Below are 20,272 nucleotides of genomic sequence, written 5' to 3'. Positions count from 1 at the left end.
TGTATATTTCAGTAGGAACACAGGCGGTATGCTGTATATTTCAGTAGTAACACAGGCGGTATGCTGTATATTTCAGTAGTAACACAGGCGGTATGCTGTATATTTCAGTAGTAACACAGGCGGTATGCTGTATATTTCAGTAGGAACACAGGCGGTATGCTGTATATTTCAGTAGTAACACAGGCGGTATGCTGTATATTTCAGTAGGAACACAGGCGGTATGCTGTATATTTCAGTAGTAACACAGGCGGTATGCTGTATATTTCAGTAGTAACACAGGCAGTATGCTGTATATTTCAGTTTTAACACAGGCAGTATGCTGTATATTTCAGTTTTAACACAGGCGGTATGCTGTATATTTCAGTTTTAACACAGGCGGTATGCTGTATATTTCAGTTTTAACACAGGCTGTATATTTTAGAAAGCAGTGCTGTATATTTCAGTAGTAACACGGGCAGTATGTTGTATATTTCAGTAGTAACACAGGCGGTATGCTGTATATTTCAGTAGTAACACAGGCAGTATGCTGTATATTTCAGTAGTAACACAGGCAGTATGCTGTATATTTCAGTAGTAACACAGGCAGTATGCTGTATATTTCAGTAGTAACACAGGCAGTATGCTGTATATTTCAGTAGTAACACAGAGGAAGTATGCTGTATATTTCAGTAGTAACACAGGCAGTATGCTGTATATTTCAGTAGTAACACAGGCAGTATGCTATATATTTCAGTAGTAACACAGGCAGTATGCTGTATATTTCAGTAGTAACACAGGCAGTATGCTGTATATTTCAGTAGGAACACAGGCGGTATGCTGTATATTTCAGTAGTAACACAGGCGGTATGCTGTATATTTCAGTAGGAACACAGGCGGTATGCTGTATATTTCAGTAGTAACACAGGCGGTATGCTGTATATTTCAGTAGGAACACAGGCGGTATGCTGTATATTTCAGTAGTAACACAGGCGGTATGCTGTATATTTCAGTAGGAACACAGGCGGTATGCTGTATATTTCAGTAGGAACACAGGCGGTATGCTGTATATTTCAGTAGTAACACAGGCGGTATGCTGTATATTTCAGTAGGAACACAGGCGGTATGCTGTATATTTCAGTAGTAACACAGGCGGTATGCTGTATATTTCAGTAGTAACACAGGAGGTATGCTGTATATTTCAGTAGTAACACAGGCGGTATGCTGTATATTTCAGTAGTAACACAGTTGGTATGCTGTATATTTCAGTAGTAACACAGGCGGTATGCTGTATATTTCAGTAGGAACACAGGCGGTATGCTGTATATTTCAGTAGTAACACAGGCGGTATGCTGTATATTTCAGTAGGAACACAGGCGGTATGCTGTATATTTCAGTAGTAACACAGGCAGTATGCTGTATATTTCAGTAGTAACACAGGCGGTATGCTGTATATTTCAGTAGGAACACAGGCGGTATGCTGTATATTTCAGTAGTAACACAGGCGGTATGCTGTATATTTCAGTAGAAACACAGGCGGTATGCTGTATATTTCAGTAGTAACACAGGCAGTATGCTGTATATTTCAGTAGTAACACAGGCGGTATGCTGTATATTTCAGTAGTAACACAGGCGGTATGCTGTATATTTCAGTAGGAACACAGGCGGTATGCTGTATATTTCAGTAGGAACACAGGCGGTATGCTGTATATTTCAGTAGGAACACAGGCGGTATGCTGTATATTTCAGTAGTAACACAGGCGGTATGCTGTATATTTCAGTAGGAACACAGGCGGTATGCTGTATATTTCAGTAGGAACACAGGCGGTATGCTGTATATTTCAGTAGGAACACAGGCGGTATGCTGTATATTTCAGTAGGAACACAGGCGGTATGCTGTATATTTCAGTAGGAACACAGGCGGTATGCTGTATATTTCAGTAGGAACACAGGCGGTATGCTGTATATTTCAGTAGTAACACAGGCGGTATGCTGTATATTTCAGTAGGAACACAGGCGGTATGCTGTATATTTCAGTAGGAACACAGGCGGTATGCTGTATATTTCAGTAGGAACACAGGCGGTATGCTGTATATTTCAGTAGTAACACAGGCGGTATGCTGTATATTTCAGTAGTAACACAGGCGGTATGCTGTATATTTCAGTAGTAACACAGGCGGTATGCTGTATATTTCAGTAGTAACACAGGCGGTATGCTGTATATTTCAGTAGGAACACAGGCGGTATGCTGTATATTTCAGTAGTAACACAGGCGGTATGCTGTATATTTCAGTAGGAACACAGGCGGTATGCTGTATATTTCAGTAGTAACACAGGCAGTATGCTGTATATTTCAGTAGTAACACAGGCGGTATGCTGTATATTTCAGTAGGAACACAGGCGGTATGCTGTATATTTCAGTAGTAACACAGGCGGTATGCTGTATATTTCAGTAGGAACACAGGCAGTATGCTGTATATTTCAGTAGGAACACAGGCGGTATGCTGTATATTTCAGTAGTAACACAGGCGGTATGCTGTATATTTCAGTAGGAACACAGGCGGTATGCTGTATATTTCAGTAGTAACACAGGCGGTATGCTGTATATTTCAGTAGTAACACAGGCGGTATGCTGTATATTTCAGTAGGAACACAGGCGGTATGCTGTATATTTCAGTAGTAACACAGGCGGTATGCTGTATATTTCAGTAGTAACACAGGCGGTATGCTGTATATTTCAGTAGTAACACAGGCGGTATGCTGTATATTTCAGTAGTAACACAGGCGGTATGCTGTATATTTCAGTAGTAACACAGGCGGTATGCTGTATATTTCAGTAGGAACACAGGCGGTATGCTGTATATTTCAGTAGTAACACAGGCGGTATGCTGTATATTTCAGTAGTAACACAGGCAGTATGCTGTATATTTCAGTTTTAACACAGGCAGTATGCTGTATATTTCAGTTTTAACACAGGCGGTATGCTGTATATTTCAGTTTTAACACAGGCGGTATGCTGTATATTTCAGTTTTAACACAGGCAGTATGCTGTATATTTTAGAAAGCAGTGCTGTATATTTCAGTAGTAACACGGGCAGTATGTTGTATATTTCAGTAGTAACACAGGCGGTATGCTGTATATTTCAGTAGTAACACAGGCAGTATGCTGTATATTTCAGTAGTAACACAGGCAGTATGCTGTATATTTCAGTAGTAACACAGGCAGTATGCTGTATATTTCAGTAGTAACACAGGCAGTATGCTGTATATTTCAGTAGTAACACAGAGGAAGTATGCTGTATATTTCAGTAGTAACACAGGCAGTATGCTGTATATTTCAGTAGTAACACAGGCAGTATGCTATATATTTCAGTAGTAACACAGGCAGTATGCTGTATATTTCAGTAGTAACACAGGCAGTGTGCTGTATATTTCAGTAGGAACACAGGCGGTATGCTGTATATTTCAGTAGTAACACAGGCAGTATGCTGTATATTTCAGTAGGAACACAGGCGGTATGCTGTATATTTCAGTTTTAACACAGGCGGTATGCTGTATATTTCAGTTTTAACACAGGCGGTATGCTGTATATTTCAGTTTTAACACAGGCAGTATGCTGTATATTTCAGTAGTAACACAGGCGGTATGCTGTATATTTCAGTAGGAACACAGGCAGTATGCTGTATATTTTAGAAAGCAGTGCTGTATATTTCAGTAGTAACACGGGCAGTATGTTGTATATTTCAGTAGTAACACAGGCAGTATGCTGTATATTTCAGTAGTAACACAGGCAGTATGCTGTATATTTCAGTAGGAACACAGGCGGTATGCTGTATATTTCAGTAGTAACACAGGCAGTATGCTGTATATTTCAGTAGGAACACAGGCGGTATGCTGTATATTTCAGTTTTAACACAGGCGGTATGCTGTATATTTCAGTTTTAACACAGGCGGTATGCTGTATATTTCAGTTTTAACACAGGCGGTATGCTGTATATTTCAGTTTTAACACAGGCGGTATGCTGTATATTTCAGTAGTAACACAGGCAGTATGCTGTATATTTCAGTAGGAACACAGGCGGTATGCTGTATATTTCAGTAGTAACACAGGCAGTATGTTGTAAATTTCAGTAATAACACAGGAAGTATGCTGTATATTTCAGTAGTAACACAGGTAGTATGCTGTATATTTCAGTAATAACAGAGGAGGTATGCTGTATATTTCAGTAATAACACAGGCGGTATGTTGTATATTTCAGTAGTAACAGTCAGGGTTCACTAAATGGCTGCCTTTCAGTTTCAAATCAATCCTTCAGTCAGTGTAACTCAGCAGCTACAATTTATTCTTATATTACTCAGGTAACATTATCTATTCTATTGTTACCGTTTGCAGCTCAAGCTGCTGGGAATGTTGGCAACAAATGATCACAAACAGGAAAGTGTTACAAAGATCTTGCACTGCTGGGGAGGTGGGCTAAACCTGCTATAGAAATCAGTGTATTAAAACTCATTTAAAATGGCATTAAGAATTGATTTTTATTTAAGCTTGGAAATATTATCTAATACTACAGAACTGATGTATTTAAAGAAAACACACAGACAGGACATTGCATGGATTGCTCCATTAACACAACCTTTATTCTAAGTATTTATGCACTTGGCTAATGACGTAATGATTCCCTCTCTGCCTAGATAATCTGGTGGAAGGTTAGGAGTCTGCTGGACGGAAGGAAGCACCGCTCTGATCGTCATGTTCTGGTGTTTCCTGGTCCGAGGGACTGGGGTATGATCCCCGGCCTCGATCCCTTCAGTGAATATCAGATGTCCGTTGTTGCCTTTAACACTAGGGGTGATGGACCAGCGAGTACAGCTGTTACGTTTCAGACGCCAGAAGGAGGTGAGCTGACAAATTGTTCTCCGAGGATGTATATTGGGCTGGGCTTGGGATACCCTAAAGTCCGTAAATAGCCTTGTTCCCTAATAAATGTAGATATTGTGAGGGAAAGGCACTCACTGGCTGAGTAGCATTAATAGAGATATGCAGAGGTGTCCATATTCACGGTGGGACTATTTTCCGCCTCCACGCGTTTCACTAAGCGAAACCAGAAGCGGAAGGGATGAAAATAACGGGTGAAATCAAATGGTTTCCAGTGGAAAAATCCCTGCGCATTCTGAGAACTGAACGTTTGGACTGTCACCACTCGCAAAAAAATAGCAACGTTCACTTTCGCAAACTTGGGTGAACTTATTTTTGTCTCTCAACACTAACAGAAGGCGAAACGCTTCTGGACTGGAGAGCACAGACACCGCAGATAGAAACGGTTGGGGATCCCAGGAGATGTGATGAGCTATTTGGAATGTTTAAGGCATGGGCAGGACAAAGGAACACAGGAATTACTTTAGGATGTTGCATTTTCCATGTAACATTAAAAATGGAGCCCAGCTCTTTAGGGGGTGGGGGGAGATCTCCAGACTTGCATGACTCACAACCCCCATCATGCTTTGCTATCTAAGGACCTGGAACCCATTTCTAAGCCCTTGTTATCTAATGAAGGTTCAATTAGTCACAGGAGCTGCTTAGGGCATTTACCCAAAGCTTTTCTCATGCAGAGCTCTGTTAAAAAAAAATATATCAATACTGACCAAATCTCCACCATTCCCCATTCCCTGTCTCATACCACTGGCAAGAACTGCGTGCCGCTTGTGTTACTGCGTGCCGCTTGTGTTACTGCGTGCCGCTTGTGTTACTGCGTGATTGTGTGCAGCCGTTTCATCTCTTTGTGCTGCAGGGAACTTTTTGCTTGGAGTTCTAGCATAAGTCAATTCCTAGTCCAGATTCTCATTTTTGCTGTGTTTGTTGTTGGTCCTTGTCAGCTAAACCAGGGGTGACCAACTCCAGTGCTCAAGGGCCACCAACAGGTCAGTCACTGACTGAGTCACTGATTAAGCCACCTGTGCTGAAGCAGGGATATCCTTAAAACCTGGCCTGTTGGTGGCCCTTGAGGACTGAAGTTGGCCACTCCTGCTCTAACCCCTTACAAATGTCTTTTTCCCTCTCTAAAAAGACTAGTGTGGAATTAAAAGGAAAAAATATCACTCTTGGCAGAACCTCCTCTTCATTGTACTTTAAAGACTTTGTAAAGCACTTGTGCTTTGCAGTTTTTATAATTGATTATAATTAAGTAGTTCCTAAGAGCATCCTCTGTCTTCTCAGCTGGGATCTGCAAGGCAGTGTATACAGTAGATGCATGTCATGTTAAAAGGGGGTTCCATGTCCACTGCATTTGGATCCACTTATTAAATCCAGCCATTGTTTCTCCTGCTGCACAGTGCCTGAACAGCCGCACTTTCTAAGAATCCTGAGCTCGGACAAGACCTCACTCACTTTATCCTGGGGACCACCAAGGAAAGCCAATGGCATCCTGACAAGCTACTTACTGCAGCACCAGATAAGTATGTGTACAGGCTCCTGATGCATACACAATGCCATATACAATTATAACTAGAAGCAAGGAAGGACTGCAGGAAGCCCACAGTGACTAATGCCAATAAATGAGTGGCTACATACAACATAAAAACATAATGTGTAATGGCTGGGAACTATAGATACAGTTATTGGTCACTTTCCTCCCAGTGCCCTAAACTAATGGCCCTAGATATGTGGCATTTCTCTTACCTAAAGACAGTGATTCTTAATCTGTAAAGTGAGATAAGGGATGATCCTGCCCCATTGATTTCAATATGCGCAGGGTTTGTGCTATTCACACTTTGCAGAATAAGGGCCCCTTGTTTTTGAGCTCCTGGGATTGGTTGTTTTTGTCCTTCTTCAGGCTTTGCTGGAGGAATCTTCCTTTGGGGATCTTGCCTAATCCCATCCATGCAAGAGACAGCATGGTACAGGGGTGCTCAACTCCAGTCCTCATGAGCCACCAACAGGTCAGGTTTTAAGGATATCCCTGCTTCAGCACAAGGCTCCATCATTTTGACAAAGTCACTGATTGAGCCACCTGCGCTGAAGCAGGGTTATCCTTAAAACCTGAGCTGTTACTGGCCCGTGAGGACTGGAGTTGGCCATTCCAGGGATAGTACATCATCAACAGGAATACAGTGCTGTGTAACAAATGTTATCAGTGAGCTTCAAAGATTTATATAATTATCCTCACACATACAAGTTGCACAGGTACACACTGTGCACACTGCTCTGCACACATGGACATAGCTGTGCTTTATGAAAGATTACTCTACAACAGTTATTATTATTATTAATAATAATAATAATAATAATAATAGATATTTTCTCCCAACTATTAAAGCATTACAAAACACACAGTAGGAATAGATGTAACACAATACAGAATGGCCTGGAAGGACATTAATCAAATGCCTGCTTCAGTAAAGAAGCCTTGAGCCTGTTTCTTTAAAGGTTTCCAGAAAAGGGCCATTTACTTTGCTGACCTCTGAGGCCAGGTCCCCAGTAGCCGCTACGGCGCGCACGCGGCACGTAGGGCGCAGCCCGTGTCTGCGGCAGGTTAGCCTCTACCACCACTTGTACATTGGCAGCCAGCGGCATCAAAGGGGTTGATATATTTTTTTGCCTTAGGGTGTGTAATAACCCTGTGGTAGAAATAGGATTCCCCTCCCCCTGCGTCACTAGTAGTAGATCCGTGGAGGTAATTACCACCTCATGATCGGCATTTTGTAACAGCACCCTGTACATTTTTACCCAATATGTTTGTTTTACCGGGTGCAATGTTACCTCCTCTTTAACCAAGTTGTATGCATCTAAGCCAGTGGTGGGAAACACCAGTCCTCAAGGGCCACCAACAGGTCAAGTTTTAAGGATATCCCTGCTTCAGCACAGGTAGCTCAATCAGAGGCTCAGTTGAAGACTGGCCAACTACACTCCTCAAGGGCTGCCCACAGATCAGGGTTTACGGATATCACTTCTTCAGCACAGGTGGCTCAATCAGTGGCTCAAAGACTGAGCCACTGATTGAGCCACTTGTGCTGAAGCAGGGATATCCTAAAAACCTGACCTGTGGGCGGCCGTTGAGCACTGGAGTTGCCCACCTCTGATCCTGGCTGATGTTATAGCATCCCACTCACGTGCTGTATTTGCTTTACAGTTAATGACACCGACGAAATCGGCGCTTTGGGAGACATCAATATAACCAACCCTTCCACCGTGAGCTGGAGAATCCCCAAGCTCCACGCCAGCACCAAGTACAAGTTCTACCTGCGAGCCTGCACGCGAGCCGGCTGCGGCAGAGCTCTGAGTGAGGAAGGGCTCACTGTGGCCCAAGCAAGTAAGGCATGGAGCGCAATCTTCTACCGACATGTTTCTCTCCCAATTGCAACAATTACCAAATAACTGTAAGACACTGAAAACGTAGCACCAGCTGAGACCAAGTTATTATTATAATTTATTTTTTACCTAACCTGAATAGTAGGGTCATTCAGAACATATATATGGTCACCCGACCTCTGGGGTGCCCCCAGTTCCCCGTAAAATTGACTTTTACATTTTTGGTGATTCCATGAAAAACTATAATTATGGACACTGGAGTCACCAAAAGAAAGCCGCACCGTTATCTCCCAATGGCGTTGCGGCTTTCTGTCGAGCTCTGATCCTGTGGCCATTTTGTGTCCACCGGGCAAGTGGATAAAGCCCTCACTCAAGAACAGGGAGTGTTCGGACGTCTGGGGGTCACTGAGCAACTCCGGGGGACCTCTCCGTTCAGGTTAGGAAAGTAAAACACAAAAAAAAAAATATATATATATATATAAGCAGGACAGAGAGCTGCACAGTAACCCTGCACAAAAGCAACACAGGATGACATCACACAGGGGTTTACAACACATACTGTGTGACTGTACGAAGACTACTCAAAGCATACACATGACATACAGTGCAGGTGTTGTATTATTAGCACACAACATCATGGGAGAAGATTTCTCAACCTTCCATTGACTGCATTGAGAAGAGGGAATTGCTGCATTGTCAGGGATATGTCAGACAAATAGTGTGAGTTGGTCAGTATCTTCCACTTGTACACATTGGGAGTCCATGTTAAAATGGTTAAGTAAAGCATGACACACTGTGCTCATTTGCATGCCATTACCCAGAATCCCTGGCTGCAGTGGAAGCAATGCATGCTAAGCGATCATGGGGAAAGACAGTGTTAAAGACGTATCCACAAGTGGTGTTTTATTTGCTGTACACTGTACATGGAGGGTTCTTGTCACTTTTTTAAGCCGCCATAACGTTTTTTTTTTTTTTAATGTCTGCTTGTACACATTCAAATACTTTGACACGATAGACTTTGCCATAACCACACAGAACAGGTCAAAATGTTGGACTCATTAATGGATTTTTCCATTTGATAAGAATGTGCTTGCAATGCACCAGTTATTTATTTTAAAAGTTTGATGAATTAACACACAAGCTTCCCAAAGTTTAATGTTCAAACCTACAGTATACAGTAACTAAGATACATTAACAAACGGATGATGACCTGTAGAAAGTATAGACTCATAGTGTATCTGCTTTCAAAGCAAAACATCTTTCAACAAAAAGGTGAAAGAACCCAGCATTTAAAATATAAATAATAAATTAGAGCGGGTGTAGGTGATGCACACGGAGGTAACGACAGGAGACGTGTGTTTGGGAAATTAAACATAGGCTTTTACTCAGCAACTCGAAAAACAGCTCTTTTCTCAGCTGTACCAAGTGAAAGTCCATATACGTCACATAACACAGCGACCCACCCAGTGTCCTTCTGCAGTCCGAGAGCAGCAACCCTGTAAACTGAAGGCTAAGGCCCCGCTGCACGCGCCCCCGCACGGCCGCCAACTGCAGCGGGTCCTCAGCCCAACACCCGCTGCCTCTTAAACTCTTTACTCTCCCAACTGGGCTCGCTTATTCTCCTGCCTCCTCCAGGGAGAGATTAACTGCTTCCAGTCGACACCGACCAGTCCGAGCTATTGGTGACAGGCTTGTCCCTGTTACAGTGGGTTTAAAGAAAATAAAAAAAAGCCTTAACGAACATTCAGTTTTAATTTTAGCAAGATGGTAATTGCCATCTCATTAAACGGCTTCTCTTTGCTTGCCATTTAGCAATTGATTAATCAGCTGTTGTTATTAACTGCGGAAGACACAAAGTTCGGCAGTTTTATTTTGGTCGGTACTTACTGTGAAATGCTAGAGACTTACACACCAGATGCTATTTTATTAACTTTATGGTTTGGAATCTGCAGTTGCAATAACAGGGACAGACGGGACATTATTGGAAAGGCCTCTGCCCCAAGATCAAACTCGTATTGCTACCCATGTGCAGCACTGCAGCCTTATTCTCCTTTCTTTTTCCAGGACTCTCTGCTATTTTCTCTGTCTCGTCTCGCTCTCCTCCTCACCTCGCTGCCAAAGTGCCTCTTCCTGCCTTAGGTTTGTGCTGTGCTTTATGTTGCAGTTTCTGTCCTGTGTGTGTGTGTGTGTTTGCTGCCAAGATGTGATTGTGTCACTGTCTCGCAAGACATAGAAATGATGTTACAGTCTCACTGCTCTCATACGTTCCCTGGTGTGATAGTGTGCAAGGGGGTCACTAATGTAGGAGTGGCGAACTGCCGTCCTCAAGGGCCACCAACAGGTCAGGTTCAGGTGCTTCAGCACAGGTGGCTCAGTCAATGAATGCCACTCCTACTCTACACATAGACATGTTACATTGATCCCAAGCACCTCCCAGTCCGTTTCACCTCTGCTGCTATTTTGTTACCGAACGCTCCTTCACAGGAGATCTATTATATGATCAACGCCATTAAATATTGGGGACAGGTCTTGTTAGCACAGTAATGACACACCGGGGCCACCAACTAAACCTAGAGGTAAATACACAAGTTAGTTCTGTCTGGTTCGGAGTCTGGTTGATTTCCATTCTCATAGTGAATGACGCCACTTGAGAAATTGGTGCTGTTTTTTTTTGGACCTGCTCCTATTTGGTGGTAAAAGCTGCCAAACTGCCCCCGTAACAAGCAATCGTGCCTCGTTATGACTTTTAATTGTTCTTATTTGTTGTGCTGGGGTGGTAGAGACGGGGGCGAATCTGCCCAAATCCGTTTCCCAGATTTACGGTGTAAAATCCGCAAACGGATTTGGTTGGTTTCTATCCACGCGGATTCATCAAAAACCGCCGTTGGGTGCAGCCCGCGGCCGGATGTGTAGAATCCGATCCGCAGATCCTTAAGAAAATGCCAACGGATTGCTGAATCTGTGCAGTAATAATCAGAAACAATCAGCAAAACGCGAATCCGCCCTTTTTGAGATTGATCCGCTAAAATCCACGCACCAAAGGATCCGCTGCCGATCCGCCCCAAAAATTCGCCCATTTCTGTTGGGCGGTGATGCATAAAACACAGTGGTCATTTGCGTAGAATTAAGCCACGTTCACCGTTTGTTTTAGAAAATGATGGGAAACCCTTTTCTTAATGACATCAGCACGATTTCAAACACTTGTACAACAAAATGTCACCATTTGCACATAACCCCCATTTTGTTCACATTTCAGTGCACCTTTAACACATTTGGTTAATGCAAGGGTGCGCAAACGTTCCCCCCTGCGCCCACCTGTCTGCACTCCCCCCCTGCTTGCGCCCCCCTCCTTACCATGTCTCCGACGTCATTTGGCTGGGTCATGTGACATGGCAACGCAACGTCACGTGACCTCACGGCGTGATTTGACGCTGCGTTGCCATGGCGATGTGTCACCGGAGACAAGGTAAGTGAAGTTGCAGAGGCCTCACGCGATCCCCCGGCTTTTAATTTAAATGCCTTGGTAAAGAACGCGGAGCCTCTGTAACCGCCGCGCCCCCCAGTTTGCGCACCCCTGGGTTAATGCATAGTGTTTTGAGTAAAGTGTGACACTGCGGCAGTACAGCACTTCAGTGACAAGCACAAGGTCATTAAACAAACAAAGGCAGTGTTTGAAGCGAGACATTTTTACGTTGTATCTCGTATTGAAACACGTGGGACGTTCCTGGCGTGCACGGGCACAGATACTGTACAATACCATCTGCTGGATGCAATAAATGAATTCTAAAGCACTTTTGGAACAAAACTGATCCTAAAAGTGCAGATGTAGTCAGACTTACTTTACTCTGTGCCGCGAAATACTAAGTGTAAAGCACCGGCATTTATTTGCAGTCTGCGGCTCCCTTATGGCTGCTGAGTATCACAGGCGAAGATATTTTAGTGCGCCACACATACTGAACGGCACTAACATAACTGCACAAATAATGATGCCAGCTGACCGTAGTCCAGCTGCAGGCGCTGCTGTAATCTCGCAGCTTCTCGCGGTCACGGGGACCGTATGTCTGGCTACACCTGTATACGAACCTGCCCACTTTTGTGGTGCGTTTGATTTGAAAATCCGCCGCCCCGTGGCACACGCCTCCTTGCTGCCGCCCTCCTCCATTTGAATTCCAGCCACAGATGACACTGCGGATGTCACCGGAAGGCGCATGGGGCCGCGTTGCCATGGTAATGCAACGTCATGATGTCATTAGCCATTTTGACGCCATGGCAACGAGACGCCGTGTGATGACGTCTGCGGCGTCATTTGACACTGGGATTCGAATGGAGGAGGGCGCAGCCAGGAGGCGACCGCCACATGTAAGTGCCTTCCCATCAGATCCGAGAGCGCGGCAAATTTATATGGCGGCGGACATTTTTACCGCCCCAAAATGTTGCTGCTCTAGGCCCGTTCCTAATGTTAGATCTGCCACTGTGTGTATGTGACCTCCTCTCTGAGGATTACTTTGGGTTCATCTCATAGGGATGTCTGTGAAGTCATTTGCCCCACTGCTCTGCAGAAACCCCATCCAGCTGCCCCCTCTACTGCAATCAGTCATGGGTTTGTAAATTTGGGGGGTCTCTGTGTTGTGTCTTTACCAGACTACTTGCTTTTCTATAAAAGTTACAAATCGGACAAACGTTCATTGTCTCCAATAAGGAGGTAACAGTGTTTATGTGCAGACACTAATCTGGTGATTCACATGAAAATGACGACGTACTAAATTGTCAAGGAGCTTGTTACAGATGCAATCCCGTGAAGCAGGCAAAAAATTAAAAATGTCACTATGTAAATAGCTTCCTTAGAAAGATTCCATTTAGCATCAAAGTTACATTTGTACCTGTTTAGTGTTCAGTGGAAAATGAATATTTTGACTTCCCATCTGTTTCTGGGAAATATATTGCTATCACGCTGTTTTGCTGATGATAGCATCATCATTCATGTACAAGCTGAGCACAAAAAATGAGAAACCAATGGTGATGGACAATCTGCCTGTGGATTCTTATTTAGATATGAGATAAACTGTAACAAGCTTTCATAGCATTTGGATACCATGGAAACAGTAAATCAAAAGGTAACATATAGAAAAAAAAATAATTGTCCATGTTGGATTTGATTTTCTTTTAAAGACATGAATTGTTAGTACAGTAAGAAAGGTCACCTCCATTTACTAAAGAAAAGAAAATGGGCTATATAACAGATTATTTCTCTTATTAATGTTCTATTTTTGATCTCACTAATATTCCATTAACAATTCTCTCTGTCCTCCAGAAGCACAGTATTAATAGAAGTGACCCTATCCTTGCCTGTCAGGATCTCTGAAGGCCCCTCAATGATTCTTGTGACTAATTATGTCCTTTCAGAGCTTGGAAGGACCTCGGACTTGCTGAATTCCAGCCTCGGGTCTTCACCCGTTGAGGTTCAGCAGCTGGGAAGGGACTTTTCAACCCGCCATGTGACTAAGAGTCAAGGGGCTAAAATTAGTATTTCTGAAGATGTGATTGAGAAGAGGGGGAGAGGTGAGAAAACACAGACACTCAAAGCAGACCATATGGCCCAACAAGGAACTAAACGTGTCAAGTGACCTTCCACCCTAGAGAGGACCCCAAAAGGATAGTATGCATTTATCTTTGTGGCTCTTAAATGACTTCATGTTCAGCAAAACATAGGTAGCGGTGTCCACAGGAAATGAGTGTGATGTAATCCTGGTCTGTCCGCCTGGTTCTGGAGGAGCCCAGCTGTCTAACCTGCTATTCTACTCCTCTGCTTGCACTTTCAGACTTGAGCACGGTTCTGTGGTCAGCTGCTTTTTTCATCAGACCTTTATCTGCTCAGCTTCTAATGCAACATATTTAATAAAAGTGTAATGTGCTAGCCAGATACCGAGTGGCAATTAACAGTTGAGAGGTGGCAGTGTAGGATACATCAAGGCAGAATTGGTGGTAACACAATTATATAAACGTGTCACAGGAATAGCCTTCGGTTGCAATGTAAACATAGGTGCAAAACCAGTGCGGTTAGAGTGACTGAAGATGAAGAATATTGGTATATTATTTAGGGTATGAAGCGCATAAAGGTTCAGTTTTGGTCAAAAGATGGAAAATGTTGAGTAATTTTTCTATATGGAGGAATAACACGAGTTACTTTATTTATATATTAGAATGGGATATGTCTTCATTCTTTTGTTTCTTACATATTTTTTTCTCATGTAGGGGCTTTAAATAGACTTCTCAGCCAGGAGAAAACATATATGACTAAAAAAACACCTTTGGCATTAGTAAATGAAGTATAAATCTTTGTTTCTTTTCATTTGATACATATACTAATTAGCAGAAGGGGTTGTTTACATTTGCAATTGATCCAGTTGTCATATTAATGAAATAAATGATCCCGTGTTTGTGGTAAAATGACAGCGGGGTTGTGAGGTTTTATCTCTAAATATCTTTTCTGTCACTATGATGGAGAATGTGCGAATCTCCGCTGTTCCAAATCAGGCTCAGAGCTCAAGTTCGAGTTTTTCTGGATGAATTCAGAACATCCCACAGTCTGGCCAGAAGCTGTTCTGTCTGTGTTGTACTGTATGTTTTTGACCGACTGTAACTAACCGTATTCTTATATTAATTAATAATGGTGACCTAGTGATTTGTTTGTATGACACATATTTAATTGGTGTTTATTAAACATTTCCCAGTAAACAGAACTAATGCCAACTGGATAGAAAGATGATTCACCTTTAACTCTCTCGCACACTTACGCACACTTACATACAAACTGACCACGTTGCACAAGAAGTACTTGGGACAATATTTTATTTTTGCTGGTAGAAATAAAAAATTGTTTGGATTAATAAGATTTTACATAGTTTTGTATGGTTGTGAAAGGTCGTTTACAAACCACTTGCATTGAGAAAACATGGTTGTTCAATGAAAGGCAGGAATGTAAAGGTTGTTCAATGAAAGGCAGGAATGTAAAGGTTGTATCTTAATAGCAAGGTATCAAGGTACATTGCCCTAACTTTGCCATGTGTCTGTCAGTCCGCAATTTAATGAGTGACAGTAGGATAAGCTAAATGTCACATGATACGTTATAATGAAAGTGATCAAACATGTATTTCTGTCCAATTGTTAGATCAATAAAGATCTACATTTGCGTTGGCATAAATCTCCTCCCCCCACCCCCCCACACCTCCCCACACGAAATAATAAAATCGGTTAACTTGATGCATAGATGAGACGCAGTCGGGAAACGATGTACAGCAGGGGCGGCCAACCCCAGTCCTCAAGGGCCACGCACAGGTCAGGTTTTAAAGCTATCTCTGCTTCAGCACAGGTGGCTCAATCAACGACTGAGCCACTGATTGAATCACCTGTGCTGAAGCAAGGATATCGTTAACACATGACCTGTGGGTGGCCCTTGAGGACTGGGGTTGGCCGCCCCAGGTTTAGTGCATCAAAACAAACCTACCCCCCTAGTTTTCTCAAGAAGCATTACTACAAGATTTTCTTTAACCTTTTGGATAGAGCAGCGGTGTGCAGAACCTCGTGGATTTAAAGCCTATATTCAGTAAGCAGTCTTGTGCCATAAGATTAACTTAGATGGGCTTGAAGGTGTCTTATGGTAGCACACTGCTTAGTAAACATGGGCTTGTATTCCTAAAATATATTCTTTATTGCAGCTTATGGGGAGGGCTCTCAGGATCTCTCTACGCAGGGATGGTTCATTGGATTGATGTGTGCTGTAGCTCTTCTCACGCTTACGCTGCTCATCGCTTGCTTTGTGCAGAGAAACAAGGGTGGAAAATACTCAGGTAAGATGGCACAGAGGCAGATCTCGCAGGGTCAACGTGCTTTCGCGCAATTATTTTCGTTGCTGAGAACCTGGGAGCCATGTACTTAAAGAGGCAATGCAAGCAGGGGGTCTCCGGAGCTGACCCCCATTCATTTCAGCTCAGGTTACCCCCGTCTTCTGGAGATACACATCTCCTCATAGGGGGCGCCGGTTGCCGTACCGCTTGGCTAGCAGGGTTCATGTAATGGCGGAGTTTCAAAGCTCTCGAGCCCTGCGAGCCAATAGGAAGCCGTGATGTCATCAGGTTCAGCTTCCTATTGGCCCGCGAGACGCGAGAACTTTTAACCCGGCGGAGATACCGGCTCCCCCTTTTGAAGTCTGTATCTTGGGAAGTAGGGGGTCCCCAGAGTGGAAATTAATGGGGCTCAGCTCCGGAGACCCCCTGCTTCAAAATGAAAAAAGCACCCTTCAAAATGAAAAAATTGCACCCTTAAGGCCAGAGTTAGGTTTGTACTTATTTTATGCATGATTTGTTTTCTTAAAATCGTATGTTCATGTCATTCCATAGTTTGACATGTAGGGAGGAAAAGAATGAAAAACAAATATTTGTCAAAAGACATCTGTTTCTAGCCAAAGAATAATATACAGTATATACCACCCTCCTAATGTTGTAAGAAGATTAATTAATAGGGTGCTTGCCCAACACACTCAATGCACCATCAATAGTGAAAGGAAAATAGAATGAAGGCTCTACACGATGTTCAACTCATTACTATTCAATTTTAATTAAAAGTGGGGGATAAAGTGTGTTACTATACAGTATATAACAACATTAATAATAAAGTCAAAATTATGGGCTGTTCTTGTTTACTTAAAAGTATGAAGTTAATTATACAGCCAATAAATACATTCAAGGGCATATTATTAATATTATGACGATAATAATTAATTACACCTGCAACCCACATCTTCCAGAAATATGTGATCTTGTCCCAATACTCAAACTTTCTTTTGAATGCTTTAAGTCAGGGGTGCTCAACTCCAGTCCTCAAGACCCCCCAGCAGGTCAGGTTTTATTGATATCCCAGCGTCTGCATGGTTCAATCAGTGGCTCAGTCTTTGACTTTGCCACCTGTGCTGAAGCAGCGACATCCTTAAAATCTGACCTGTCTTGAAGACTGGAGTTGAGCCCCCCTGTTTTAATTAATGTATGAGGTCACAAAATGTTCAGTGTAGGTTGTTGAGTTACTCTGTAAGATATTCACGTTTGACAGGCTTTGGCAACGTTTCATATATTCATGACTTTTGCTAGCTGCAAATGTCCAAAACTCACAGTAAATGTGTCGAATGACTGCTGTCTACTGACCGTGTCAACTTTCCACAGTGAAGGAGAAGGAGGATCTTCACCCGGAGGTTGAAGTGCAGTCCATGAAAGATGGGCTCTTCGGAGACTTTAGGTAACCACAATGTTCATTACAAAGCTCTTGTCTTTCTATGCTTGTCCTTTTATATACAGTTATGTAATTGGAGACGTACATGAATGTCAGTATTTTGACATTTTGAAGCAATTATCCACGTGTGCCTCAGTGTTTTATAAGTACTTATGGAGAGAGTTTCTAATTTAGGATTACGAGGCTATAACCCCCGTGAAGGGATATTTCATGCAGGCTTGTTGCTCAAGAATTTTTTTTTTAAAATGCGCATGTAGAGACAACATCAGTCAAATAGTGTGATACTTTATATAAAAAAAATAAACAGTTACCAAACTTACATAGTTTCAAACCGTTCCGGTCCTCCCCCCCCCCCCCCGCATCAGGAGCTATTTGGTAACCAGGGCTTTAAACTCACCACCGGTGGTGTTATTCATTCCCACACAAAGGGGAAATTGCCGGGCGAAGTCCCGAAAAAGTCCTGCAGATCGACGGACGAGCCGCACAACAGCTGAGAAGCCAGTCGCGGCGTCCTTGTGGGAGGACGCTGATGTCAGTCGTCACGAAATGTATTGACTCAGAACCTCAACGCGTTTCGCGTCATATGACGCTTCATCAGGGGGTGGGTCTTTGGCTCTAGAGGCTGTTGTATTTCTACCAACCCAGGCTTGTTGCTCATTCAGGATCACATTTACTAAGCAGTCTGATATCATAACTCAAAAGGCATCTTCTGGGGCTGGAAGACACCTTACAATCCATTCAAGTCAATAGGCTGTAAAGTATCTCATGGCAGAAGACTGTTTAGTAAATATGGCCTTAGTCTGTTGTTATTACATGTGTCACTGTACGACTATACAGACAGCTAAACGCTGTTCCAACTTCATGCACAAAGACGGGGATATTCGGAGCTCCAAGGCTGTATTAAAACATTGGTAAATAGATATTGATTATGAATAGTTAGAAGATACAAGCGTATCTTCTTATGTATTAGGGTGAAAAGATAATGCTTTCCTAGGCTGCAAATATGTACAGATAGGACCAGACAGATCATGCTTATCGAGTTGCTGCATCTTGAGTGATGGGAGATGGACCGATGAACCATGGCCTCTAAAGTCACAAGACTTATAGCTGTAGACCTCAGAAGCAGAATATTAGTTGTATTGGTTTGTACTGTAGAAAGCATAATAATTGATATTAGAGCAATGAATCAATGTATTTCTCTTTCTAGTGACAGTGATAAGAAGCCATTGCATGGAAGCCTGGATTCCCTTAGTGGAGACATGAAAGCCTCCGATAGTGTGGACAGCCTTGTGCAATATGGTGATGGAGATCATCATCCGTTTAATGAAGATGGCTCCTTCATTGGAGCATACACAAGAGCCAAGGAGAAAACTTTTGAGGATCTAAACGGAGACTCTGCAGTAATACACTCAATGCACTCTTAGCAAGTTCAAAGCATCTGCTGGGGATCTGCCTCTTCATGTTGTCATAACTGCAACACATTATGTTCTCCCAGCTGGTCAGGCAAGATCCAGCAGCCAATGCCAATAATTACGCTGGAACAACTTGACCCACTGGACATGCGGTAATCCAGCAGGACTTGATCAATGTGCCATAGGAATCCCAATTGCCAAACACACATCTGTTGAACACGTCCAATTCACCAGGACACTATCTGTAAATATAAACACAAGGTTCTTCCTCTTTACTTCAAACCACCTGGACACCATGTGGTAGGATACATGGGCTATGCCATGCCAAATATTTGTACACACCATGAACTGAAAATAGAGCTTCATAAATTATTTCCTGACCTTGGAACCTGTGTGTTATCATGGTTACTTTAGTACCTACCACTCATTTAATGGCTGTCTGTGTATAGTCTGTTTCTTTACAGTTGCCCAAATTAAAGGTGCTATCCCACATAATCGAACAGTTGAGTTTCTTTGGGGTCTCGGAATGGGGAAGTGATTGCCAAACAAGTGTTTTCTTTACTGTTATCCTACCATGTCCTTATCAGAGAACCGATGTGGGGAGGGGGCACTCTGGCTGGACAAGCGCTAGCTGATCTCCCAGTTACATAACACAAAAAGGGAACAACTGGAGGAAATCAAACCCCTAACTTCAAAAACTAAATAAGAAATACTTGGGTCAGTTTTGAGTAAAAAAGTATCAATTACTCAGATGAGACCCTTAAACATGTCACTGGATTTAGTACACTTGGGTCCTAAGAGGGATTGTCATTTTAAAACGCAGGATATATAGGATGGGTAAGGGGGGGGCGTATTGAACAGATTCATGGTGGATTCGGAACCTTCTGCGCAGACAATGTGCTTAGTGAGATGGACAAGCATTACATCTATGCTGCACCTGCACATTTAAAGTTTTGTCATTTTTACTTTCAACGCTCTTTCAATATCTGCGGGGGTTAACCATTTAAATCCCTGGCCTGGCTAATGTTATAGCTGTCAGCTCTCCATGTTCTTGTTACTGGTTTCTGTAAGGTCATGGTACCCTTTGCATTGTTCACACCTGGAAATGACTCTGACTTTATAAATTAGAGTACTTTAGGATTGGTACTTGACAGATGTTGGCCGTTAGGGGAAAGGAAAAGTGTTCAGCTCCCTTGAAATAGCTTTGTGTGTGTGTGTGTGTGTGTTTTTCCTGAAGTAAATAAAGGAAACACTTAGTGACCTGGAGACTAGTTGTGTTAATTGGGTTCTAAAATTTGAA

General features: G+C 42.8%; 1 protein-coding gene across 5 annotated transcripts in view; it reads left to right on the top strand.

The window, feature by feature from the left end:
* CHL1 (cell adhesion molecule L1 like) overlaps positions 1-19,472 on the top strand; it is a 90,226-nt gene extending 70,754 nt beyond the window's left edge. For 2 of the 5 annotated variants that reach the window (XM_075574720.1, XM_075574719.1), the window contains exons 20-27: positions 4,669-4,873; positions 6,307-6,429; positions 8,103-8,282; positions 10,346-10,420; positions 13,685-13,840; positions 15,997-16,128; positions 17,494-17,566; positions 18,768-19,472. In XM_075574720.1, coding sequence (XP_075430835.1) covers positions 4,669-4,873; positions 6,307-6,429; positions 8,103-8,282; positions 10,346-10,420; positions 13,685-13,840; positions 15,997-16,128; positions 17,494-17,566; positions 18,768-18,984 — 1,161 coding nt within the window. In that variant the 3' untranslated portion in view covers positions 18,985-19,472. The remainder of the gene's footprint in view (positions 1-4,668; positions 4,874-6,306; positions 6,430-8,102; positions 8,283-10,345; positions 10,421-13,684; positions 13,841-15,996; positions 16,129-17,493; positions 17,567-18,767) is intronic. The other 3 variants (XM_075574721.1, XM_075574722.1, XM_075574723.1) reach the window with 3 other exon arrangements.
* The last annotated feature ends 800 nt before the right edge of the window (positions 19,473-20,272 follow it).

Source organism: Ascaphus truei, chromosome 17, assembly GCF_040206685.1.
Source record: "Ascaphus truei isolate aAscTru1 chromosome 17, aAscTru1.hap1, whole genome shotgun sequence".
Classification (NCBI taxonomy): Eukaryota; Metazoa; Chordata; class Amphibia; order Anura; family Ascaphidae; genus Ascaphus; species Ascaphus truei.
Note: the sequence above shows the minus strand (reverse complement) of the source record. Positions and strands in the feature narration are given on the sequence as shown.